Raw genomic sequence first — 26982 nt, forward strand, 5'->3', positions numbered from 1 at the left:
TGCTTCAGCAGATTTGAATTGCTTACCACAGATGTCGACAAAAGCTTTGCCCCCGGGACATAAATTACACATTACGTGCAGGTCCTTTCCTTTAATTTCGACAAACTTGAAATACTGTCTATATCTCCACCTCTTAAAGGACTATTTTTCTTCTGAATGCTCTGCCATCCCGACCCTGTGCATCTATTTTGCGTGTGTGTTTGCCGCACGCGCTGTTCCGGTTTGCTTGCGAAATCACCGGCTCTGATTGGCTTACTACGACACATGACTAACCCTCAGCCAATCACAATCACTTCCATCGCATCTCTCGAGGGGCTGCATTTAGGTAGGCTCGTTTCCCGACAATTCACATCACCTTCAAAGCGCTTACCGTCCTCAAGATGGAAGAAGAATTATTACTGGCTGACAGTGGGAGATGGGAACGAGGCTAGCATTAGGTGTAGCAAACACAGAAACGTTACCAAACTTTGGAAAGCATTGTCTAATTGGATGAGCAGGGACAAACAGCTTGGAGTCAGAAGTACGTGCGCTATTCTCCAACCTGAACGCACCCCAAGTCTTGGATGACAAATCAACAGAGCAGAGTCGACTCGACACGGTTGGTAGTTTCTTCAATTTATTCAGAGTAAGTAACGCACCGCTTTTGACTGTCAGTAACAGTAACGGCGTTGTAACGGCGGAAAAAGTAATTAGTAAGATTACCCCGTTACTGAAAAAATAACGCTGTTACGTAACGGCTTTATTTATAACGGCGTTACTCCCAACACTGGTCATGACAGAACATCGCTTCAATGATATCTGGCGCCATCTAGCGTCATGAATAAGTATAATGTCTAGACCGCAAATACAAGACGACCCCCTCTTTTTCAGTCTTATTTCAATGCAAAAAACACCGTCTTATATTCGGGCCAATACGGTAATTGATTTTGTAGGCAATTTGTTCGGCGACCCAGCCAAAACTGTTTGACTTACAGACAACGTTGAGACACCAAAACCGGAATTCTCACAGGCTCACTTTCATTTTAAACGCAAAGAATGTTTTTTAAAAATTTAAAAAAAAAAAAACGTTCACCCCAAAATGCGAGTTTTTCAAAACACTACTTGTCTTACAGTTTTTGTCCAAGTCATCATTTACACATCAAAAAAATTCAGGACGTTTAGGGGCACAAAGGTTATGTAGTTTTTGCCAAAAACAAACTACCGTTCAAAAGTTTGGGGTCCGAGTGACCCCAAACTTTTGAACCATAGTGTATACAATGAAAAATCCCATAAGATACACTACGGGTCAAAAGTTTGGCATCGGTTAGACCCCAAACTTTGAACAGTCGTGTAGTTTGGCCAATATTTGCCCAAAACAGACCCGTTCAATACCAATGGTCAAAATTCTCTATTCATTTCATTGGCACAAAAACTTGCGTTCAATGCCATTGATTTCCAACCCAAGTGACTCAAAACCCGAAATGGCACCAGATCTATAGGAAGTGACCCAACAATGATCCACCATCAACAGGAAGTGACAATGTAAACAGGAAAAGACCCCAAATAAACAGGTGACCCCCTGAATATCCCCAAATCAACAAGAACTGAGCCGATAGCAATAGAAAGTGACACCAAAATGCCCCCAAAACAGCACATAACCCCTAAAATCTCCCAAAATCAATAGGAAGTGGCCCCAAAATGACAGTAGAGCAATATGAAGTGACCCTGAAATTACACCAGATTGATAAGAAGTGACCCAGAAACACCCCATAATCAACTGGAAGTGACCCGATTACAGAAAGTGACACCACAATGCCCCCAAAACAGGACCCCTAAATACCCAAAAATAAATAGGTGAACCCGAAATGACCAAATCAACGGGAAGTGACACAATGTAAACAGAAAGTGACCCTAAATCAACAGAAAGTTACCAGATAGTAGGGCTGCAGCTGTTGATTATTTTAGTAGTCGATTAATCAATGAACTAGTTAGTTCGAATAATTGAGTAATCGGATGAGGAACGTGGAAAATAAAAATACCTGAGTTGAGCGTCAAACGGTATTCAAAAAAATAAATAACCAAGGATCTATGTACAACAAAAACAATTGGCTAACTTACATGGCAAAAGTCAGCTAGCTTAAATGTTATAAAATGCTAATGTTTTTTTATTTTTACTTTAACAATGCTCTTAACAAATGGTTCAGACACATATTCCCACCAAAAAACGGCTAAATATATATATAAACTAATTTACGAATGCATTAAAAAAACATTAGCTCAAACAAAAACATAGCTGGTCATACGTTGTCTTAACAGGGAGCAGTTGGATTAAGCCATGTGAAATGAGGCAGACTGGAGGGCAGTGTATCCACCTTAATCAATAAAACGAATTGTAAATACTTTCAAAATGAACCATTCCAACGCCACTTTAATTAAACGAATAATCAAAGCAACAACATTTAATTCGAATATTTTTTTTCTAATCGAATGCTCGAGTTAATCGATTAATCTTTTCAGCACTACCAGATAGCAACAGAAAGTGACCCCAAAATGTCCCCAAAAGAGAACATAACCCCTAAAATATCCCAAAATCAATAGAAAGTGACCCCAAAATGGCACCAGATCAATAGGAAGTGACCCCCGAAGCGCCCCTTAATCAACAGGTAGGGCTCATATAAAAGGAAGTGACCCTGAAATGTCCCCAATCAGAAGAGACTCGATATACCAACTATGACAGCAAAACTACCATAACCATTACAATTTTCCCAGAAATTCCATTTTCTAGTTAAAAAAAAAAAAAATCTTGAAATAGTCCTTTGCCCTATAAGGCCTTAAAAGTGTCAACTTTGGAATAGCCGTGTGACCGCTGTACCTCAAATAGTTTTTAAACAGAAAAACGTTTGAGAGCCCCGCCTCACCGAGACCTGAAGGCCAAGCCGTCGTAGTCGTAGTAGCGTCTGCCGGCAGGGTAATAAGACAGCTGAGGACCCATCAGGTGACGGTTGACCAAGCGTGCGGAGCTTCTGACCGAACGGGCCAAGGCAAAAAAAAATACATTAGTGGCAGTTGGAGGATTTGCGTGCGTTTGCTTACACACCTGGTGGCGCCATATCGGGCGGCTTTATTGTGCTGGTAGTGCTCGTAGGGCGCGGTGGTCGGGGGGCGGCCGGCGGGCTGGAAGCGGGGCGGGAGCGGCGAAGGGGCGGGGCTTCCGTAAGGAGGAGGCGGGGCCGGCTCCGGCCCCTTGGCCGCCGCCCCGCGGGTCTTGCGGAAGTAGCGGTGGCGCCTTTGGTTAGCTCGCGGCTCCCCGTCTGGTGGCCAAAGGGGAGGCGGTCAGAGGACGATCGGAAGACCGGGGGGTGGAGAACGTACCCGGGTCGCCTTTGCGGGGCACGGCCGACACGTTCCACGCCGGAACCGGGTTGACGGCCTTGACGTCCGTCAGAGGGACGCAGTGTCTGACGGACAAAACGAGTGGCTTACTTTCTTTGTGACTTTCCCCTCTTTGGCTGCTGTCCATCCACTGGGGTTGCCGCCATTAACTGCTCAGGTTGATTTCAAATGAATTAAAAAAAAAAAAAAATCTTGAAAATCAATTAGTGCTGCAACGATTAATCAATTAACTCGCGTATTAGATTAGAAAATATTCAAATTTTGTTGCCTCGAGCATTCATTTAATTAAAGTGGCGTACTGTTTTCTTTTGAAAGTGTTTACATTTAGTTTATTGATTAGGGTTGATACATTGCCCTCTGGTCTGCCTCATTTCACATGGCTGAATCCAACTGCTCCCTGTTAAGACCAACGTAAGCCATTTTTCTTTGGGCTAATGTTTTTTTTAATGCATTTGTAATTTAGTTTATATGTATATATTTAGCCGTTTTTTTGTGGGGAATATGAGTCAACAATTTGTTAAGAGCATTGGGGTAAAAAAACGTTAGCATTTTATAGCATTTAAGCTAGCGGACTTTTGCCATGTAAGTTAGCCATTTGTTCTTTTGTTGTACATAGATCCTCATTTATTTATTTATTCTTAATACCGTTTGAGGCTCAGCTCAGGTATTTTAATTTTTCATGTTCCTTTTCCGGTTACTCGATTATTCGAACTAACTAGTTCGTCGATTAATCAACTACTAAAATAATCGATAGCTGCAGCCTTAAAATCAATAAGTATGAATGGAACCAAATGTAAGGTAAGTAGCATTTAAATTATTTTTTTGTCAAAAAATACAAGTTCTTGGCACATCCATGAACGTTAGCATTGGTTAATGCTAAAAAGAAGGCTATGGGGCAGCCCCAGCGTCAAGGGCAGGGGAGGGAAAACAAACAGCATTTGCAAATACTTCTCTCCCAGCTCTTCGATGAAGACTGTGACAGCGGCTGAATGCATTCCCACTTCCTGGATGAAAGCGTTGAAGTACTTCCCTTTGGGCTCCAGTCGCACCTGTATGTCAAGGGCACAAACAGCACTTCATCATTTTTAACTCGTACTAGTCCAACTTCAACAGAAAACACCAGAACATAACGACAACCACCACTTAGTCATGGTTGCCACAACGACCCATGAACCATTGCGGGCTTAACACCAGGGCTGCAACTAACTTATTTTTATTATCAATCGGACGATTAACTGGACAAATGTCACTTTTTTCAATTACCGTAATTTTTGGACTGTAGGCTGCTAATAGGTAAATCTATTTGACAGCTGCGCCATAAGATCAAATGAAACACCATGAAGCTTCATTGCTTCAGTTTCATTTGGCCATGACTGCTACTTGAGGGGAGACAGTCAACCTCTGCTGCCACCTGCTGTCAACATCTTTGTCGTCTAACATGCCTCCTAGCATGCAATGCAGCGCTATAGATGTAAATAAAATTCATGTACTGTGCTAATTATTTCTTCAGTTACTCTTCCAGTTTTCATTAATTTCTAGTTATGTTATTTGGTAACACTACTTGACAGTGGCGCCATAAGACCGTTATTAATAAGTATGACATGACACCATCTTTGGCATTAATAAATGCTTATGACAGATGTCATTAAGTGTCATCCAGCAAATTATGTCACTAACTCAATTTATGTCCAGCTCGGATCTTTTACTTCCATTCAAAAGTGAGCTCATTTGCCGGATCACACAAAATGATATCAGTCATCAGCATTGGTTAATGCTCATGGCAGTGTCATAATTATGACGGTCTTATGGCGCCACGGTAGAGCAGGGCGGTAAACCGAAAATTTACCGGTACCGAAATTCTTTACGATGACCGACGTCATTTTGACCATGACGGTAAATTCGGTAATTTAATAAAACAAAAAAATTTAGTCTTTTCATCCCGCTTTAACTCTGTGTTGTTCAGCTATGTTCATTCCCCTTTAAGAAACCAGACAGTGTGCTTACGTATGGAATCACGTAGTTATCAGGAAGCCAATCAAACGAGCCCGGTATGCTAACGCTAGCGGCTAACGCTACAAGCAAACGTGATGGAGTGTTGCTTAATGGAGGTTCGCCAAACTTTCACCCGACATTAAATACTCTTGGCGGCACCCAGACGGACTTTCACCCGTTGTCCTCCCTTGTTGTCACGATTTCCAAAGAAGATGCTTTCAATGCTTTCTACTGGTAGCCAAGCCACAGGCTAACGCTAGTGGCTAACGCTAGCAGTTAACGCTACAAATGAACGTGATGGAGTTGGATAGCGGCTCTAAACTAGTTGAAACAGCTGAACTTAATGAGTGGATTGGTCTCTGACTGCATCTAGCAATTATGCTGCGTTCCAGAATAGTGGGATGTCGGACTTTTCCGACCTCCGAGTTGGAAAATATCATTGGAACGCCACTGGAACTGGTAGGCCCAAGTCGCGAAGTCGGAGAAAAAATAACTACCCCGACTTCCAAGTTGTTTCAATCTGACGGCACTGGACAAATAGGCGCTCATGAAAACGTATTGAATGATAACACAATAATGAAGTAACTCAAGTTTATTTGAGACGCCATGTATTTTTTTCTCATACAGTGAATTATCTTTGTTGTGCTATGTTTTTATATTGACGATCAGCAAAGGATGTAACTAAAAAAAGGCAGTTTACAGTGTGGGCTATAACGCAGCCGCCATTTTTCCTCTACTATTTGATCGCTTATAGGAAGGCAGGTTCGCTGGAGGTCAAAATGTATTTGGATGGCCAAAATAAAAAAACACCTCGTCGCGATGATCTTTGTTGTTTACATTTGCTTGGAACGTTTTGAGATCGGAACTGGTACCATCCGAGTGGGATAAATCCGACTTCCCACTTCTCTGGAATGCAGCATTAGTTTATCACGTTATTGTGTATCGCTTGTCTGTGTGTGATTTCTCTGATAGCTTTTGTGATGGTAAAGCATTCAGCATAAAGTACAATCTAACAGTGAAAATTATAAAATAGAGTTTAATGGCCCCAGCTATTTTTCTGTATGTGCTTAATTCTGTGTCATTAGATCAATGCAGCTTTAATGTGTGTGTATGTATTAAAAAAATGCACTGGGGAAAAAAAAAACCTGAAACCTTGCAGTAAACACTTGTGTTGAGTAATTATGTCACAGCAGCCATTAACAGTAAGTTGTCTTTTTGAAGTGTACTGTTCAAGCTGTAAGTAATTTATGTTACAATGACATGTTTGCACAGGCATATTGATTTTGACAATGTACATTGTTCAAGCCATACAAGCTGTTTTAAATGTTGATACTTGAATTCTTATTGTTTACAATAAATATTTGTATACTTAATGTTTAGACTGCATGTACAATTGTTAAATATATTAAATTGAAAGCTGGTAAATAAATCAACAAGAAACGGTTCATCTGTATTTTCTTTCATTGATTCAGATTTTCAAATTATATAACAGTCTGCTTGGGTGAATTTATCGTCATTTATCGTTATCGAGGTAAATCTGCTCAATTTATCGTGATGCGTGCTTAAGACCATATCGCCCAGCCCTACGTCACGGTCAATTAAAGCGCTACCAAATACCATAACTAGCAATTAATGAAACAACTGGAACAGTAACTGAAGTAGTGCTGCAACGATTAATCGATTAACTCGAGTATTCGATTAGAAAAAAATATTCTAATTAAATTTTGCTGCTTCGAGTATTCGTTTAATTAAAGTGGTGTTGTAATGGTTTTGAAAGTGTTTGGATTTAGTTTCATTGATTTGGGTGGATACACTGCCCTCTAGTCTGCCTCATTTCACGTGACCAAATCCAGCTGCTTCTTGTTAAGACCAACATAAGTTTTTGTTTGAGCTAATGTTTTTTAATGCATTCGTAAAGTAGTTTATAAGTATATTTTGCAGTTTTTTTTTGTGGGAATATGTGTCTGAACCATTTGTTAAGAGCATTGTGTTAAAAAAAAAAAAAAAAAAACGTTTTATAGCATTTCAGCTAGCGGCCTTTTGCTATGTAAGTTAGCCAAATGTTCTTTTGTTGTACATAGATCCTGATTTTTTTGTTTTTTTATAGCGTTTGAGGCTCAGCTCAGGTATTTTAATTTTTTACGTTCCTTATCCGACTCGATTAATCGAACTAGCACATCGATTAATCGACTACTAAAATAATCGATAGCTGCAGCCCTAAACTGAAGCCATAATTTGCACAGAATACAAATTTTAATTGTTGATTAAATTTTTAGCACTGCAATGCATGCTAGGAGGCATGTTGCACGACAAGTGTTGATAGCAGGTGGCAGCAGAGGTTGACTGTCTCCCCCAAGGGAGGAGTGATGGCCAAATGAAACTTTTTGAATTAAGCTTTTCAGCCAATTGGTTCAAAGCTTCATGGTGGTTCATGTGGTCTTATGTCTCTGTCAGTTACTGGTTAATATCTTTTGGTGTAAATATCCCATAATACAAAGGACAGCTGTGGCTTATCGACGAACAAATCCTGTTTCCATGTCAAATTTGGTGGGTGGCGGCTTATAGTACGAAAATTACGATAACTTCAAGTTAAATTGGAAATTAACGGGAAAATTTTACTCATCGGAAATAAATGTTTTTGGCAAATTTTAGTGGGACTGTGTGTTTCTGCCACAAGAAAAATAACAGCCTGGTGCGCGGCAATATCCTGACATTTATGATTTGAACAAATCATTCTTCAAAAACCTCCGTTCTAGGGCGAACGCAAAGCAACTAGCAATGATATTCACATTATACCCCCTCCCTCACCTGACATTTGTCACCCAGGAAGTACTGCCGGCCGGCGAACACCATGTAGTCCGTCTTCTGCATTTCTGAGTGAAACGACATCGTCGCGCATCAGCGGCAAGTCGTGGTCGCCGTCGGGCGTTTGCGGCCTACCTTTGCAGGTGTCCTGCCAGACGTCAAACTCCACATTTCGGTACACGTCCCCGTCCAGCGACTTCATCACCTTATACGGAAGAGACAGCCTGCTCGGGGGCGGAGCTTCGGACGGCGGCTGAGCAGGCGGCAAAGGTCAAGCCAGGTCAACGAGCGGAAACACAGTGGGGTGAAAAGTTATTGCCTTCTGAACTCGTTGGCTGCCATTGACGGCTGGTGATAGACGTCCCTTCCTAGTTTAAATGGTAGCCAGGGGTTCATTTAAAAATGTATCTCGTCCTGCAATGTCTTTGTCCTTAACACATAATTTACACATCCTTAAATTCAAGAAATCTAGGTCAATAAATGTTTGGCTAAAAGTTCCTCAAAAAAGTGGAGAAAAAAAAAAAAATCCTTGTATATGGTGGAAAACAGACTAGACTGAAAAAGCAGTTTCTGCTCTTGCACTCCTCTTGAAAAGAAACTGCTGTATTTTAATCCAAAAGAACCGTTGTGTTTGATAGAACAATATGTCTATATGCTGCCATAGCAGATTCGTGGCTCAGTAAGCCCCTGAACTATTTTTAATGTGTCTGTTTTACCCTGGAAACCCCCGTTTACAGACGTCGCGCAACCGCTTTTGTTTCAACCCAGCCCTAAAACGAAGGTAGTCAATTATATTTGGCGGAAAACACTCAGGTGACTTTTGTTCCTCTCTGAGACCTCCAATTTAACAACTTTCAAAATTGTCCGATATGCATGTGTGATACATCATTGGAAATCTTAAAATCTCAATTTCCTGGGGGAAGAAACATTTTAAACGGGAGGCAATTAAAAAAAAAAAAAAAAAATTCTAAAAAGCAGAACCCTATCTGGAGGTGAGAGCACGCGAGAGCAGAATTACAGACGCCACGACTTTAACGAGATATTATCGCGTACTTGCCTTGTTTCGATCCAAAAACTCCATGTAGCATGTATCACTGAGTGTCAAGACACAGCTGTGAATGGCCACAGCTGGATTTTTGGGGGATTTAATGGTTGAAACATGGTCATATAACAAGGGTCGCGATGCAGAAATCGCAGACATCAAGGAGTGGTCGAGATTTTTTTCATATATTTTACTGGTGCACGATAATTATTGGTCCGATAATAGGAATTATGACATCATTCCGATAAATCCAATACCATTATTAATAGGACTGATAATATGTATTGTGCTGGCTTTACAATTTACAGTGACTTTACACACTAGTATAGGAAAGCAGTTGATCATTTGTGGGGCATTGCTCCCACCTGCTGGTCAGAATAATTCGTTGCATTTTTTTTTTATGTTTTATGTTTACTATAACATATGGATGTGCACCATATGTTTACTTCTGTGGTGAAGGGTCATATGTGCAGAACTTAAGTTGTGTTATAGAAGCCAGACAATGCTTTAGTAGCTCAAGCTAGTGTGCTATGCTATACATATAATAGTTGTGTATATAATAATAATAATAATATAAGTGTATTGTGCAGTTTGTTGTGTATTGATTATTGAATATGTGTCTTTCTGTTGTACTTTCACATTGTTAAGACGAGTGTCTTCCCATAAAAGCAAGAAAAGACCAAGCCTTGTGGTTTATGGAAGTGCATTCATTTTTAGCTGGCTGTCGGGCAGTGCAGAAGTGAAACGCACTGGTTTGTTCATGTCATTATGAAAAATCTGGTGAGATCAAAGGCAAATCTATGTTGAATCCACCACTAGTTTTTTTTGTTTTTGTTTTTTTAAACCTCCAGGTGTTCAAAAACTCAGGTTATACATAAAAAAAAAAAAAAAAAAATATATATATTATTGGTTATCGATATCGGCTTCGAGGAGCAGGAAGTTATCAATATCGGTTTCAAAAAATGGATATCGTGCACCCCTAATATATTTACCTTTTTAAACATTTTTTTCCCCACTAATTTTTCTATGTTTGGATCGATTATTTATCATCTAGCATCGGAAAAAATCCGACAAACAAAAAAAAAATACAATTAAGTGATAGTTATGAGGTAAATATCCGTGATGTTTTAACAGACACCATTTTCTTTCATTGTGACGTCATTTGTTTAAAAGTAAAATATGCGAGTGAATTTTTAAAGTCGTTTTTTTTTTTTTTAAACGAAATATTAGACATTAATCAATGATTCTAAGCTAAAAATGACAGACATTTTGAATGATAAATATAATTACCTTCGTTTTATGGCTGGGTTGAAACAAAAGCGGTTGCTCGACGTCTGTAAACGGGGATTTTCAGGGTAAAATGGGCAAATTAAAAATAGTTTGGGGGCTTAATGCGCCATGAATCTGCTATGGCAGCATATAGACATTGTTCTATCAAACAACAGTTGTTTTGGTTTAAAATACTGCAGTTTTTTTTAAAGAGGAGTGCAAGAGCAGAAACTGCTTTTTCAGGCTTGTCTGTGTTTTCCGCCATTTATTATTCAAAATGTCATTTTTAGCTTAGAATCATTAATTGATGTCTAATATTTCGTAAAATTTTTTTTTTTACAAAATTATTCACTCGCATAACTTTTAAACTAATTACGTCACAATGAAAAAAAATTGTAAAAAAAGCCACGGATATCTACCTCATAACTAGAGCTGGGAATCTTTGGGCACCTAACGATTCGATTCTAAAACGATTATTGATGCACCCCCCTCTTTTTTTTTTTTTTTTTTAAAATGTTTTGTACATTAGTTCCAAAATTGTTCAAAAATACTCTCAGGCTAAACCAAACTACTATTTCAGTATCAAGTTAACATATAGCAGTAAACAAATATGCAAAAATAACAATAAATAAAAAACTCCAGTCCCCATTCTGTATCAGCAGCTTTAAACTACATTCAATTAATTTAATGTTGTGAATCAACCGTTAAAGTTGTTAAAATTGCTCCTGTTAATCCATAATTTCCCTTTTGTCTACTTTCGACATGTGAAAGTTTTAAAACTATTTTAAAGATGGATTCAATTCAATATTTTACCGATTTAGGAGTATTTTAGATAAAAAGTTAATTAGGTTTGCTTGGAAGGTTCACTACAACAGCCTTGCAGGGAAGTGTACTGCTTTAAGATGGCGGCCGTTTACCAACGCACGCATCTAGTCCTATATAAATGATATCTACCGTAACATTATGTGGATGTACTTTGTAGCAGCAGTCAGGTATGTTGTTGTGTTTTTTTATCTCGTGGCATGAGTTGAGCTAGAGCCGTGAGTTGAGCATTGGCATTACCCGAGGGGCCGGGTAATGGGAAACATGATGTTTAGCTACTCTCACTCCGTTCCGTCCCAAAGACCGCGCGGCGCGCTGGGTGTTGTGTACTTCCGCTTTACTTGGCATATTTCAATAATCGGAATTTGGATGTTTGTGAATCGTTCTCGAATCTCCCACGGCCGAATCGCGAATAATCTATGAATCGGAAATTTTGCACACCTCTACTCATAACTATGGCTTAATTGTATTTTTTGTTACAGTCGCATTTACTCCGATGTTAGATTGTAAATAATCGATCCAAACAATTGGGAAAAACGTTTAAAAGGGTAAATATATGAAAAAGAAAATCTACCTTTTCTTGATGTCCGCGATTTCTGCATCGTGACCCTTGCTATATGACCATGTTTCACCCGTAAAATCCCCCCAAAAATCCAGCTGCGGCCATTCACAGCTGTGTCTTGACACTGAGTGATACATGCTACATGGACTTTTTGGATCGAAACAAGGTAGGTAAGCGATCTCGTTAAAGACATGGCGTCTAATTCTGCTCTCGCGCGCTCTCGCCTCCAGATAGGGCTTTGCAGTTTTAAAAAATATTTGCTCTCCTGTTCAAAATTTTTCTTACCCCAGAAAATTGAGATTTTACGCTTTCCAATGATGTATCACACATGCATATCGGAAAAGTTTGAAATTTGGCCAAATAGACCCTACCCACGTGACGTCACAACTCCTTCCTCCTGACTGGTGCCGCCCAATTGTCCGTCAACACATCATGTTTACCTGTTACGGCTACGTACATTCCTCCTATTTACGACGTGTTTTTCTGCTCGTTAACATTAATAATCAAAATGGTGAAGGCGTGTGTGGCGGTCGGTTGCAATAACAGAGAAGATAGACGGAGAAGACGGAGAGACTTGAAGTTCTACCGGATTCCGAGAGACCCGGAGAGAAGAGAGCGAGATGGGCTGCTGCAATTCAACGAGAAAACTGGGCTCCAAACGATTACCACAGATTATGTAGTAGTCATTTTATATCTGGGAAGATGCATTTAATATATATTTAGAGGGTTTGGGGCTGACAACCACAATTAAGATCATTGCTAGGCTAATCGCCGACAACATACACGTATGTATGTAGTGAGAGTGCTATCGCTAAACCATATAAACATTAAAAGCCCCAACTCCATTGACAAACGACATGAAATACATTAGACTTGACAGTGGATTTTAGCAATAACAAAAGATTTTGAATTGAAAATTTCGTAACTCACCTTTCCAAGCGCAAGATAGATTCCTGCCGAATTTTCGTGGACGAGGACCTGTTTCACCCAACCAGCAACGAAGTATTTATAAGCCTCCAAGTTCTTAAAGTTTTTCAAACTTTCGTGAGAATAGGCTGATTTTGTGTGGACAAGATAGTTGTACATATCAGGCTAGCTAGCAGATGTCAGGCAAATACGGCGGATACAGCGGGTCGAAAAAACATCGATTTAGGCATCAAATATGGATCTGGCGAATGGATAAACTGAAGCTTTTCCACATAACGCCTTTTATGCAACGCATCAAGTGAGTTTACGGCATCCGAAAGCACCGGGTCTTCCATGAAATGCATTATAAATTGCTGGATCAATTGAGACCATTGATAATACAGACACAAAATGACGGACAAGGGGGCGGAACCATACAGCGAGCACGTGATTTTGTGATGTCGGTGGGTAGGGTCTATAGGGCGTCTCAGAGCGGAACTTAAAGTCACCTGAGTGTTTTTCGCCATATTTACAAGGAGAAATTAAATGACCGACCCCGAAATGCCCCAATTCCAACAGGATATGATTCAAAATCTACAGGAAGTGACCCCGAAAAACCTGAAAAGAAGTGACTCAACATCAACAGGAATAGAGCCCGGAATGCCCCAAAAGATACAGGAAGTGACCCATGGCAGAGCGATACTTCGCCACGCCATTTTAAAATGCTTTTACTGATACTTGGCTCTTCGAGTATATATAATCTTTGTCACCTTAACATCTTCCGCGGACACTCGCGGCTTCTCCTCGCCCGACTCCGCTTCTTCCCTGCAGGAGGTAGCGTGTCCCCTGTCGTCGGCGGCGTCCGCGTCGCTGCAGACGGACAGGCTGTTTCTATAGCGACGACCTCCTGCCTTGAACGCCTCCGTGGCCTGAGAGAGCTCCGCCTCCTCGAAACCGAACACCTTTGTGTACAGAAGCTCGTACACTAAGGCTACGGGCAAGGACAATCCGTTACAAAGGACGGCATCCTCGTCAACAGCGTCTTAGAGGATTGGAGGGCCTTTGATCGGACGTCTACAGGACTAAAACGCGACGCTTCGGCGCCAACCCCCTCTGGGTCAAAAGGACCTTTGAACTCACCCTGGCAGAGGGCAGCGGAGGCCGGGTAACTTCTGGGGTACACGATGTCATAGTGACAGTTGATGGAGCAGGACAGTGTGACCTAGGCGACATGCCCGCCCCGCCCGCCGTTATACTAAGGTGACTGCTTTCAGGGAGCATGCTCCGGCCGACCGGCTCACCTCGTCGCCAAAGTCATCGCTCTCAGAGATGACGGTGGCGGCCTTCCCGGGGTAGCGATAAATCACGAAGCGACGCCTGCACACAAACATCCAAAAAGATGGTTCCACTCTAGTCCCAGTGGCCAGGCTCCATGTCGATCGACGGACGTCACCTGTAGAGCTCAGACAGAGCTTTGATCTCCACCTGACCCACAGTCTCCTGCAACACAGGCACGTGACATGTCAAGCTTAGACCATGTCTACACATAGCAGGGTATTTGACAAAAAACAATTTGGCCCATCATCCACATGTACATTTTGGGCACTGAAAACGAGTTTTCTTAAAGGGTATGACAACACCTGGGGAAATGCTAATATTCCATCATTTATCCATAAACGCATGCCTTTTGAATTCATATCATGCCAGTTCGTGTAATTACACACATCGCAACACCAAGAAAATGATAGAAATTAGGTCGATTGTCAAGCTAAAACGACCCGCCCCCGAGACGCCGGAAATCTAGCATATTGTGTGCGTGACGTCACTATAGACCCTACCCACGTGACGTCACAACTCCGCCCTCCTGACTGGTGCCGCCCAATTGTCCGTCAACACATGTGTTTACCTGTTACGGCTACGTACATTCCTCCTATTTACGGCGTGTTTTTCTGCTCGTTAACATTAATAATCAAAATGGTGAAGGCGTGTGTGGCGGTCGGTTGCAATAACAGAGAAGATAGACGGAGAGACTTGAAGTTCTACCCGATTCCGAGAGACCCGGCGAGGACAGCGAGATGGGCTGCTGCAATTCGACGAGAAAACTGGGCTCCAAACGATTACCACAGATTATGTAGTAGTCATTTTATATCTGGTAAGATGCATTTAATATATATTTAGAGGGTTTTGGGCTGACAACCACAATTAAGATCATTGCTAGGCTAATCGCCGACAACATACATGTATGTATGTAGTGAGAGTGCTATCGCTAAACTATATAAACATTAAAAGCCCTAGCTCCATTGACAAATGACATGAAATACATTAGACTTGACAGTGGATGTTAGCAAGAAAAAAAGATTTTGAATTGAAAATTTCGTAACTCACCTTTCCAAGCACAAGATAAGATTCCTGCCGAATTTTCGTGGACGAGGACCTGTTTCACCCAACCAGCAACGAAGTATTTATAAGCCTCCAAGCTCTTAAAGTTTTTCAAACTTCCGTGAGAATAGGCTGATTTTGTGTGGACAAGATAGTTGTAAATATCAGGGTAGCTAGCAGATGTCAGGCAAAGACTGCCAAGACAGCGGGTCGAAAAACATCGATTTAGGCATCAAATATGGATCTGGCGAATGGATAAACTGAAGCTTTTCCACATAACGCCTTTTATGCAACGCATCCAGTGAGTTTACGGCATCCGAAAGCACCGGGTCTTCCATGAAATGAATTATAAATTGCTCGATCAATTGAGACCATTGATAATACAGACACAAAATGACGGACAATGGGGCGGAACAATACAGCGATCACGTGATTTTGTGACGTCGGTGGGTAGGGTCTATAAGGAAACAACCGGCTCAGTGCTTAGTACTGAATGGCGGCGATGATGGCGGACAATTTTGTTTCTAGTTGCAGCGACGAATCCGACGTAACGAACATTCTTCTAATGGTGACGAGGAGTTATGAACCTTTCTTTGGTGTTTTGGGTTATCAATTTGAGCCCAAACGAAAGCCAATGCAGCCTAATGAAAGGATCAATCACACTGACGAAACACCGTCCGGCGGCAACAGAAACCCCGAATGGTTTGTTTTGCATTTTTTTTTGTGAAGCTGATACACCGCGACCGCAAAATAATGTAATGTATAGAATAATTGTCATTTATTGTGCTATCATCGGTTTTCGCTCTGCCAACCGACACAAATATGAATGGGATTAGAGGATTTGTTCTATATTATTTTACGAGCGATAATTTATACATGTGTCCAGTCCTATATCCAGGGGTGCACATAAGTGGTCCGCATGCACGCATGCGTACTGGACGTAGACAAACGCGCTGGCCCTCAACGGCTTCCATACGCTTTTGCGTACCGATGGCTGACCACTGTATTTGCGGCGGACAGGAGAAAATAACTTCTCAAAATGTCGAAGAGGCAGGCCACACTGAGCAATTACTTCCGTGTTCCCCCACCCCCGTCAAAAGACAGACAGACGACAGAGACGTCACCGGAGCTACCGAAAAAAAGGACTTTTGCTGAAAAGTGGCTACAGGAGGTAGGGCTGGGCGATATGGCTTTAAGTACGTATCACGATAAATTGAGCAGATTTACCTCGATAACGATAAATGACGATAAATTCGCCCAAGCAAACTGTTATATAATTTGAAAATTTGAATCAATGCATGGAATACAAATGAACAGTTTCTCGTTAAATTTATTTACCAGCTTTCAATTTAACAATTGCACATGCAGTCTAAACATTAAGTATTTAAAAAAATCTTGTAAACAATAAGAATTCTTGTGTGAACATTTATAACAGCTTGTATGACTTGAAAAATATCATCACTTGAATTTCATTAAATTCATTCCGCATTGTTATACACTAGATAGTGGCATACGTTTAGATATTTAGAATAGATACAAATACGACACATCCACCCGCCCCCCAGAAATTATACTTAATTTAAAAATAAAATGTTTCACAAACCTTTCCTTTCTTTTATTCAGCTCAATTATTTACATCTTATGATTTTGGAAATCCTTACAGTATGCAATAAATAATATTCCTGTTCCCAAGCACTGTGCTTACTGTACTGTAATTTTTACAAAAAATAAACAATACATAGTTACTCCCTGTTATCTAAGACGAGCCACTTACAAGACTAGCACTGTCGTGTATTACAAACGCACAAAGCAAGCCTATCCACTTTTCTATGTTGATAAGAGTATTAAAATAATTCAAGGGACATTTATAATAGATAAAAAGATGTGATCAATGTGCGATTAATCGCCCAGTTAACTGACATTTGTGCGATTAATTGCAATCAAATATTTTAATCGCTCGACAGCACTAATATATATATATATATATATGTGTGTATATTTTTTTTAATATCACAATACTGCAATATATCGCAAAACCCAAAAAAATCGCAGAAATAGTTTTTTCCAATATCGTTCAGGCCTAGTTTCAACTGCTCAGGCGTCTATTGCCTGTACATTTTTATGCTTTTTGTGATGAGCGCTCACTCACCTTGGGGTCCTCGAGGCGTTCCAGATACTTCTCGAAGGACCCTTCGACAAACTTTGAAGGAAAACAAAGGCCACATCAGAGGAGGCGGGTCACATGGTACCACGACGGCGGAACTCACCGGCTCGAAGACTAAAGCGTTGGCTCGCATGAAGTCGGCGCACTCCTGACGTATGGTGCGGTGGTAGTTTTGAGAGTAATACAACTGTAAGACACACCAAAAGATGCTGTTACTTGCATGTGACAAACTCGAATTTGCCTGATAAGGAGAGTTAGCAGGGAGTTGTTTCAAAACACCCTTGATTAAATCAGGAATGTCCAAACTGAGGCCTGCCGCAAATGGTGAAAATATCGAATACAGTCCGCCTGCACCGGAAGCCCGAGTTCAGCCTACATTTTCTTGCATTTCTCAGTATATGATGCTACCGACTTCAACGGCGCCCCTCTATTATCTCAGAGTCAAAAACTGACGTTTGATTCATTGTAGCAGTGCTGTTTTCGTCAACAATGACTATAACGAAAACTTTTTTTCATGACGATGATGAGCTAAATACATGTTTTGGGAAACGAAAACATGACGAAATTAATTCCAGTTTTCGTCTGATAAGACGAGAACGCGACAAAAATGGCCATAGTTCATGGCCATTTTCATGGCATGAACATGGCATATGTTCACAATGTGTGACATTTTATTTTATTTCTGCATCACAACCCTTGTTATACTTCCATGTTTCACCCATAAAATCCCCCAAAAATCCAGCTGTGGCCATTCAAAGCTGTGTCTTGACACTCTGTGATACATGCTACATGGAGTTTTTGGATCAAAAAGAGGTAAGTGCACGATAATATCTCGTTAAAATCATGGTGTCTGTAATTATGTTCTCTCATGGTCTCACCTCCAGTTAGGGTTTCGCTGTTATTTATTTATTTATTTTAATGGCCTCCTCTTCAATTTTTTTTCCAGAAAATAGAGATTTTAAGCTTTCCAATGATTTATCACACATGCAATTTTGAAATTTGGCCAAATTGGGAGTCTCAGAACGGAACGTCAAGTCAGTGTTTTCCGCCATATATTATTGTGTGTGTATATTTTATATATATATATATATATATATATATATATATATGGCGGAAAACACAGACAAGACTGAAAAAGCAGTTTCTGCTCTTGTACCCCTCTTTAAAATAAACTGCTGTATTTTCAGCCAAAAGAACTGTTGTGTTTGATAGAACAATATGTCTATATGCTGCCATAGCAGATTCATGGCACACTAAGCCTCCGAACTATTTTTAATTGGTCCGTTTTACCCTGAAAACCCCCGTTTACAGACGTCACGCAACCACTTTTGTTTCAACCTAGCCATAAAAAGAATTATATTTATTATTCAAAATGTCATTTTTAGCTTAGAATCATTAATTGATGTCTAAATTTTAGTTTAAAAATAAAAAATAAAAAAACCTTTAAAAAATGATTCACTCGCATATTTTTAACTTTTAAACGAATTACGTCACAATGAAAAATTTGGCGTCTAAAAAAAGTCACAGATATCTACCTCATAACTATCGCTTAATTGTATTTTTTGTTACTGTCGCATTTTCCCCAATATGTGAGATGATAAATAATTGATCCAAAAAAAAGAAAAAAAAAAAAAAACGAAAACATTTAAAAGGGTAACTATATGAAAAAGAAAATCTCAACCACTCCTTGTTGTCTGTGATTTCTGCATCGCGACTCGTTATATCACCATGTTTCACCCATAAAATCCGCCAAAAATCCGGCAGCTTTAATTCTGCTCTCGCGTGCTCTCGCCTCCAATTAGGGTTTTGCTGTTTAATTTTTTTTTTTTTTTTTTTTAAATGCCTTCCTGTTCAAAATTATTGTTCCCCCAGAAAATTGAGATTTTAAGCTTTCCAATGATGTATCACACATGCATTTCGGACAATTTTGAAAGTTGGCCAAATTGAGGGTCTCAGAGCGGAACTTCGAGTCACCTGAGTGTTTTCCGCCATTTTTTTTTTTTTTTTTGCAATTCCTCCGTGATTTATTATATTTTTTGTAGCCCTTCGCTCATTCACTGACACCTATTGGCATTTCTAGAAATAAAATCCATGTTTACCAGGAAGGCTGGCATTGAGTGATCATGTTTCAAAGCCACCGATGGCGACAGACCAAATTTGTCTGGTCAGGACAGGCAGCGACTGAACAGTGGCTCCCGGTCAAAATAGATTGGACACCTATCACTGTCATTTGCCACGTTTACATGGAGCCAAATATTCCAATTACAATCGGAATATTTGTTCAAACCGAATAAATGTGTTCCATATAAACACCTCATTCGGAATGAACGGGCCCAAACCGAATGGAATTTCATTCCGATTCACAGGGGTGGAATATTCCTTTTCCCAAACCGATTAGAAGTAAAATTATATCATGTAAACAGGGAAGCGGAATGGTGTCTGGTTGCGTTCTTTCTGCACATGCTCCGTACTTACGTGGTGACATCACTTGGTGACGTAAGTAACGTCACATGCAACATGGCTTCCAAGCACACGGACAGCGCACCCACACAACTTTTTAAATGAACGGCGTGTCATTCTGAAGTTTTGTTTCCACTCGAAAAGTTAGAACAGCAGCTGATCTGACGATCGATCTCCATGTTTTGCAACGTGACGCTTTGTTTTGATTAATCTGCGCATGTCAGACGGCAGTTGTCAAACGTCCTTTAGGAATATAGGCAGACACATGTAAACGCTGGATCGGAATAGATGAAGTGACATGTAAACAGCTGATGTGAAATTTCCATTCGGAATGATTTGAATCGGTATGAATAAAAGTCAGCATGTAAACGTGGCTAATGACACCAATGAGTTAAGACACTATTCCTGTGGAAACGTTTGGTAGCAACATGTTGGTTCCTTTATTTAACAGCGACGTCTTTTTAAAAAGATATGCTTCCACCAAGAACCAATATATCACACAAAAATGTGGAAGAAGTGACCTGTCGGCACCCTAAAACGACCTCATTACCTGGCATTGAGAATGATAGCAGTCCAATTCAAATGGGCTTCGGGTGCTCATATTAGAGTGCCATTGACGCCGCTAGACGTCCAATTCATTAGGACTGGTATTAGGCCCCCCTCAGTCCAAATGGACTTCTCGCGCCGTCAATGGCAGCCAATGTGTTTAACAGACACTATTTCAGTGGAAACGTTTGGTAGCAACCTGTTGGTTCCCTAATTAAACGGTGACAAATTTTAAAACTATATACATTATTAAAATGCACGTATTTACTTGCTCTCTGGCTGGCTAGCTCGCACGTTAGCACGCGCGCTAACAAAAGGAGAACCGAACGAATTCTGCTAACTAGCTGGCCTTTAGCCTGAAGTTAGCCCGACGGCTGCCATCAAGCTACATTTATAATGATTTCAAGATTTAGTTTATTGTTTTTTTCACGAGCCTTACGGATTACGTTCTAATTTGATAGACGTTATATATATATTTTAAAATGCACATATGCACTCTGGCTCGCAGAGAACCGAACGAACTCGGTTAACTAGCAGGCCTCGACTCTGAGGGAGGGTTAGCCATTGCCCGACCTGTTCGGAGACGGCCCGGAAGAGACTGGAGGCGTCCCTGGCGACCATCTTGCGGTAGAGGCCGAGGCTGGCCAGGTAGTCGTCCATGTTGACGAAGTACTTCTTGAGGCCTTGCTTCTGCATCCCGCCGCTGGCTGGTTATCACACTGCCTCGCTCGCTCGCCTAATGGCCGCAGGAAAAAAAGCAAGCGTCGGGCGCGCGGCTGAACTTGATCACCGCTAACGAGCTTGCCGAAACAGTTGAAGCCGAAGTTGATTTAGAAAAGGAAACGAAATAAAACTAGAAAATGCCTTCTTTTAGGAAGAAATTCCGTGGGGGCGATCTGCTCTCTCTCCCACAGCTCACTTCTCCGCAGATTTTCTGATACTTGCTATTAATTTTGGGGTATTTTCGGGTTACTTTTTCCATTGACCTTCTCCACTCCACTCACTCTACAGCCAAGGTGTTTTAGAGCGAGGACAAACAGATTGAGGAACAGTTTTAAGGCATAACCCTGTTGCTGCCATTTCAAACTTTCAATTTTGTCATATTATTTTTTATTTTATTTATCTTTTTTTGTAAATATTTTGAGATTTCTACATATCACTTTTTTCACTTTTACCATTTGCAAGGGCTCCTTAATTTCGTTCAATAAAAGCATTCATTTAGGGATACATTTCTTTCATAATCCTCTTAATCTAATGTATGTGAATTGAGCGTAATCTATGGTCTGATATTTGTGCCATCAGAAATTGAATCTAAATTACTTAATCTGATTAACGTAATTTGAAACTGTATTTTTTTTCATCATGGCACGACAAACAATGTAAATAATATGAATTTGTTCAATTGACTTTTTCACATTCAGTATGCAAAACTAAAATTCAAATTGGAAAGTTAAATTTCAAATTGGAAAATTCAGATTTTTGTGGCTCTCATTATCAGCGCATCATTCAAGGGCGTAGGTTTGGTCTCAACGTTGGTAGGGAAGCTATAACTGCATAACCTGCATGTACACTTTTTGCTAGGGACATTATCGCCTCCGCCCTTCCCTCACCCCACATTCTGCTGCAATTCTGGTTCACAGCCTTGTCACTTCCCGCCTGGACTACTGCAACTCTCCTCTTCGGCCTACCTCATAAAACTCAACTCTCCATAAACTCCAACTGGTCCAGAATTCGGCTGCCGGCATCATAACCCGTACCCAGAGGTGAAAGTGGGCCAGAACGGTCAGGAACGCAGTTCCGGTATAAGATTCAGGGCAGGAACGCAGTTCCTGTATAAGATTCAGGGCCGGAATGCTGTAGTGGTACACGGTGCTTTGATTCTGAAATTATGACGGCAACTGTCAAAACGCTATGTAAAAAAATAAAAATAAAAAAAATACTAAGCTGCCACACATGCATTTCATCTCCGGGAAGAAAACAATCTACCAACATCAGATTTACATACACAAGTGTTAACAACAAGCATAATAAAGCGCTTGTGTAGGGTAATCCGTTTCCACCGATACTTATTATTTATTTTATTCCACGGACGGCATGGAGGTTTCCCCAGCTGCTGCAGTTATCTGAGTCTGACGATGATGAGTCACGTCAATGTGCGACTGCACGCAGCAAAGAAAAACACCTGGACTCATTTATCCGTTCAATTGGCTGACATGTGATCAGCAGAGATAGTTCTGATTGGTTGAAATGTGCATGTTTTCTGGAACAGCAAAAAAAAAAAAAAAAGTTTGTTGAGTTGATGCGACAAAAAAAGGACAATGCAACAGAAAATGGATCAAATCTTTAAGAGCAAGGAAAGAATTGAGGAGGCTTATTTATCATATTTAGTTTTATTTCCTCTGATCAGGGCCGGCCCAGCCTATATGCAGACTATGCAGCTGCTTAGGGCCCCTGACCACTAGGGGGCCCCCAATCTGGCAATTGTTTAATTTATATTCTATTTTGTTTACTACAGTTTGCTTTATTTGACTCTTGTCAGTTTTGATACTTGATTACAAGCTTAAAAAAATAAAAGTTCTTCTTTAATTTTGTTCTTTTCCTCTTTTAGAAAAAGGTTTGGCGCTATCTACTCTAAGTACTGACAATTATTTGGGGTGAGAAGTTTGAGGAATGCAGTGCAGCAAAACCTGATTAATATACAAAATATGGACGCATGGGTTGGATTGCATGTATGGGTTTCACAGTACATTGTGATGAAATAGTGGGTCAAAAATATGGGCCCCTTGGCATTATTTTGCTTAGGGCCCCCAACTGGCCTGGGCCGACCCTGGCTCTGATGGGGAGGTTCAGAACATCTTAGCTGTCAATGTGCACTTTGGACATATTCATTCATGTTAGGCTACTTATTCATTTCCTTATGATTTCAAAAAGTCAATGCTTGCGCGATCAAAATATATTCCATTTCACTCTGCATAATATAAGTCATTTGTCTTTATTTTTCTGAATGTCTGTTACTTCTATTTTTATTATTAAAAAAAAAAAGTAAATGTTTACATTAACTTCAATTTTGATATACATCCTATGTTCTTAATTAGTTAAAATTGAGATTTGGCATTTAGTATGTGAGGAAATGAGGGAAAATAAAAATTAGGAGATGGAGGTTGGGGTTATTGCTGTGTTTGTTAACTTTTATTTCGCAAATCATTGAAAAAATACCATTTTGAATGAAAATCAGTTTTTTATGTGCAATAGAAATGACTGTGCCAAAACAGTTTTCTTTGCATTTCAGTAGTTTTAGGAGGTATGACCCCCCTCCTCCAAAATGAAAATAAATAAACAACATTTCTGGCTCTGTGGCGACCTTCACGTTGGGGAGGTCCGGCAAGAAATTCTAGCCACTTTCACCCCTGCCCGTACCCCATCCATCCACCACATCACTCCAGTCCTCCAACAGCTTCACTGGCTCCCGGTCCACTTTTGAATACAGTTCAAAGTGCTCCTCCTCACATTCAAGGCCATCCATAACCTCACCCATCCATACCTGTCCGATCTCATTCATGTTACTACTCCCTCCTGTGCCCTTAGATCCTCCTCCTCCATACATCTATCTGTCCCCCCCCCCCGCTCGCCTCAGCACCATGGAAGCCGAGCGGCTGAACGCTGGGCTCCCAGCTTGGGATTTCACTCCCACCCGACCTCAGGAACACAGATTCCCTCTCCCTTTTTCAATCACACCTCAAAACTCACCTGTTTAGACGAGCCTATCCACAATAATCACTAAGTTCTGGTCTTTTTAAATGCCCTTATATCTCGTTTAGTATTTTGAATTTCCTTAAACGTTCTAATATTCTAATTTCCTGAGACAGTCAGGAAATTAGAATATTGTGTATTCTAATTTCCTGAGACAGTCCTGTATATATACACAGGACTGTCTCAAAAAATTAGAATATTGTGTATTCTAATTTTCTGAGACAGTCCAGTATACTTTCATTTTCTCACTTTTAATATGTTTAAATGTTTTAAATGATTGTACGGCGACCTTGAGTGCCAAAAAGGCGCATTCAAATAAAATGTATTATTATTATTATTATTAACATTAATATTAATTAGAGAGAACAAATAGGGTGAACAGGGATCAGGGCTAAAGTCATTAAACATTGTGCAACAAATAAAGCAATAAAATAATAATAATAAAATAATTTGTATGTTGTATATTTGACAAAATAATCGCGTTTCCGAAGTTCGAGCCTGAAAGGGGACGAACCCGGAAGTGATGCGTCACACCGAGAACAGCGATGGCAGCGCTACATACCTACGGCCGCCGTACAAAGCCCTTCAAACAATGATTCAAACAGCGATTTAAGCCATAGATTGAGCGCAAGGGAGGAGATCCAAGTTTCTGAAGAGTTAGAGGAAGAAGAGGAGGTTAGAGTTTTATGTTGGACCTAACATGTATTAGCCAGACGCTAATCAGGATGCAAACAATGTGCCTAGATTACCTGACATGGAATGGAGACAAGCAGGGGCGGACTGGTAATCTGTGGGTTCTGGAGGATCACAGAACAGCCGGTGCCCTGGACGGCCGGCGGCCGCCATTCATTATGCATCACTGTTTTTATCCCCCCTATCCTCTGATTATCTACAGTTCGCATCCAATCCGACAGGTGGCAGCAATGCGCCTGGCTTTTCACCGCCAATCTGATAGACTAGGAACGACGAAAGCACAGAGTAGCCTTCATTGGTTCCTTCCTTGTGGAAGCAAAATAGCGACGAGTGTTAATGCACAATATGGATGGTGGTGGCAAAAAAACTGAAAAGAGCAGGGTGGCGCGGAGAAGGTTAGAGAGAAAAAATTAAAGAAACTGGAGAGTGAAGCATTAAAATGTTATAAATCGACAAATATTTTCGCAAGCAGCAGTCTGGCTGCAACGGCCACGTCGGGTAACAACAGCTCAGCTCCCGGCGATGGTGAGAGGGAGCTGCAGCCGCTCTGACGTGCAGACGGTGCTGGGAGAGAGAAAAGAAGAGGGAGGGGGCAACGATAAACTGTTGGAAGTTCCCCAGACAAGCGCAGGGCAAGTAAATTGGGATGAAGAGGGTTACTTGCTCTGTAAACTGGCAATTGTTATCCATCAGGTAGCTACATTTTAAATCAAATAAATGACAATTAAAGGGTTAGTGCCAGCTAGTCGATGTACCCGTTTGCAATCGTGTCAAGTTACAGTATGCTAGTCCTACTATCCCTCTCCTAAGAAAAAATATTTTAGCCGTAAAACAATGTATGCACACGCAGCATAGCAATATTAATTCAGAAGAAATATAACAAAATATTAATAAAATGAATGGTTTTACTTTAAAGTTTAGGTAGTTAAATTGATGTTATATACATTATTAATCATTTATATATCGTTTTGTTTTCTGGTTAATACTTTCCAATGAAGTTTATGTATACAGGATTTGTCTTGAAATGTGTATTGTATTTTCATTGAAATTTATTATTTGTATGGCAAGATTAATTATGGCAGGGGTCTCCAAACCGGTCCTCAAGGGCCGCTGTGGGGCCTGGTTTTTGTTTTAACCGATCGAGTACCGACAGTTTAACCAATGAAGTTTCTGCTAAAACAAGCAGCACCTGACTGCAATCAACTGATTACACTTGTAAGACACCGGATTGGTGCAGAGGTTTTGTCTTGTTTTGTTGGAATGAAATCCTGCGCCCGCCGCAGCCCTATGTGGAATAGTTTGGAGACCACTGAATTATGGCATAAACAATGAAGTCATTTTATAGACAGAGATCTATAAAGATATATTATAACCAATTGGATACGTAAAACTTGCTTTGAAAAATAAATTCTTTCATTTGTTTATTCAGGTTGATCATAGAGCTAGTACAGAAAATGAATCCAACTCCAGTTCAGCCTTGCAGTACTTTGAGCGCCCGTAGTCAGACAGTCACAGTCTAGACACATTTTCTTCATTTTTCTCTCAAAGTGCACGAAATTGGTGCATTTTACAATAAAATGTAAAAAAAAAAAAAAAATTCTCCCGGGAGGGGCATGTTCCCGGACCCCCCTATGGGGTCTGTGTTTCCCTTCGTATAGCGATTCTTATGGGCTGGGCTGAGTCAAAGTCCAGGGCTGCTTTTTAGTCCCAGTCCGCCCCTGGAGACAAGACCCACCGAGATTACAAGATTGGTAAAATATTGGCTGTTATTATTTTCATGACTTGAAGATGCAGGCATTTGCACATCATTTTATGTTTTTGTCTATCTGATGACATTGTTTTAAAAAAATACTAATCAGACTTCATGTTCATTTTGGCAGATCCGTCAGCTCTCGTGCATATAAACTAATGATATAAAAACGTTGGGGGGAAAGAAGGAGATGAGTCTTTGACTGCCTTCACATTCGACCGCGAAGTTTTGCTTCTCGCTCATCTTCCCCTCGCCTCCTACTACTCACAGCCCTCCAGTCCCAGCGTCTCTTCAACGAATCGTGCATAGTGTCTTGTTATGAGCTTTTTGTTGACAAAGGTATCGAACACACGATGTCCAGACAACTTTGTTTCTTTATTAACACATGGAGCTAACAGTGCGAACACAGCATGGGGCTCTCGGCAGGAAATGGCGTCTAATGGCGTGAGGAAATGTAGTTTTTTCACACA

General features: G+C 40.6%; 1 protein-coding gene across 3 annotated transcripts in view; it reads right to left on the reverse strand.

The window, feature by feature from the left end:
• alg13 (ALG13 UDP-N-acetylglucosaminyltransferase subunit) overlaps positions 1 to 21334 on the reverse strand; it is a 35386-nt gene extending 14052 nt beyond the window's left edge. For all 3 annotated transcript variants that reach the window (XM_057843785.1, XM_057843784.1, XM_057843783.1), the window contains exons 1-13: positions 20893 to 21334; positions 17417 to 17500; positions 17299 to 17349; positions 14224 to 14270; positions 14072 to 14147; positions 13911 to 13992; positions 13541 to 13761; positions 8305 to 8422; positions 8173 to 8237; positions 4321 to 4421; positions 3352 to 3437; positions 3077 to 3290; positions 2898 to 3002 (exon numbers count right to left, since the gene is read on the reverse strand). In XM_057843785.1, coding sequence (XP_057699768.1) covers positions 2898 to 3002; positions 3077 to 3290; positions 3352 to 3437; positions 4321 to 4421; positions 8173 to 8237; positions 8305 to 8422; positions 13541 to 13761; positions 13911 to 13992; positions 14072 to 14147; positions 14224 to 14270; positions 17299 to 17349; positions 17417 to 17500; positions 20893 to 21015 — 1373 coding nt within the window. In that variant the 5' untranslated portion in view covers positions 21016 to 21334. The remainder of the gene's footprint in view (positions 1 to 2897; positions 3003 to 3076; positions 3291 to 3351; positions 3438 to 4320; positions 4422 to 8172; positions 8238 to 8304; positions 8423 to 13540; positions 13762 to 13910; positions 13993 to 14071; positions 14148 to 14223; positions 14271 to 17298; positions 17350 to 17416; positions 17501 to 20892) is intronic.
• Positions 21335 to 26982: the final 5648 nt, after the last annotated feature.

The sequence above is a fragment of the Corythoichthys intestinalis genome, chromosome 8 (assembly GCF_030265065.1).
Source record: "Corythoichthys intestinalis isolate RoL2023-P3 chromosome 8, ASM3026506v1, whole genome shotgun sequence".
Taxonomy (NCBI): Eukaryota; Metazoa; Chordata; class Actinopteri; order Syngnathiformes; family Syngnathidae; genus Corythoichthys; species Corythoichthys intestinalis.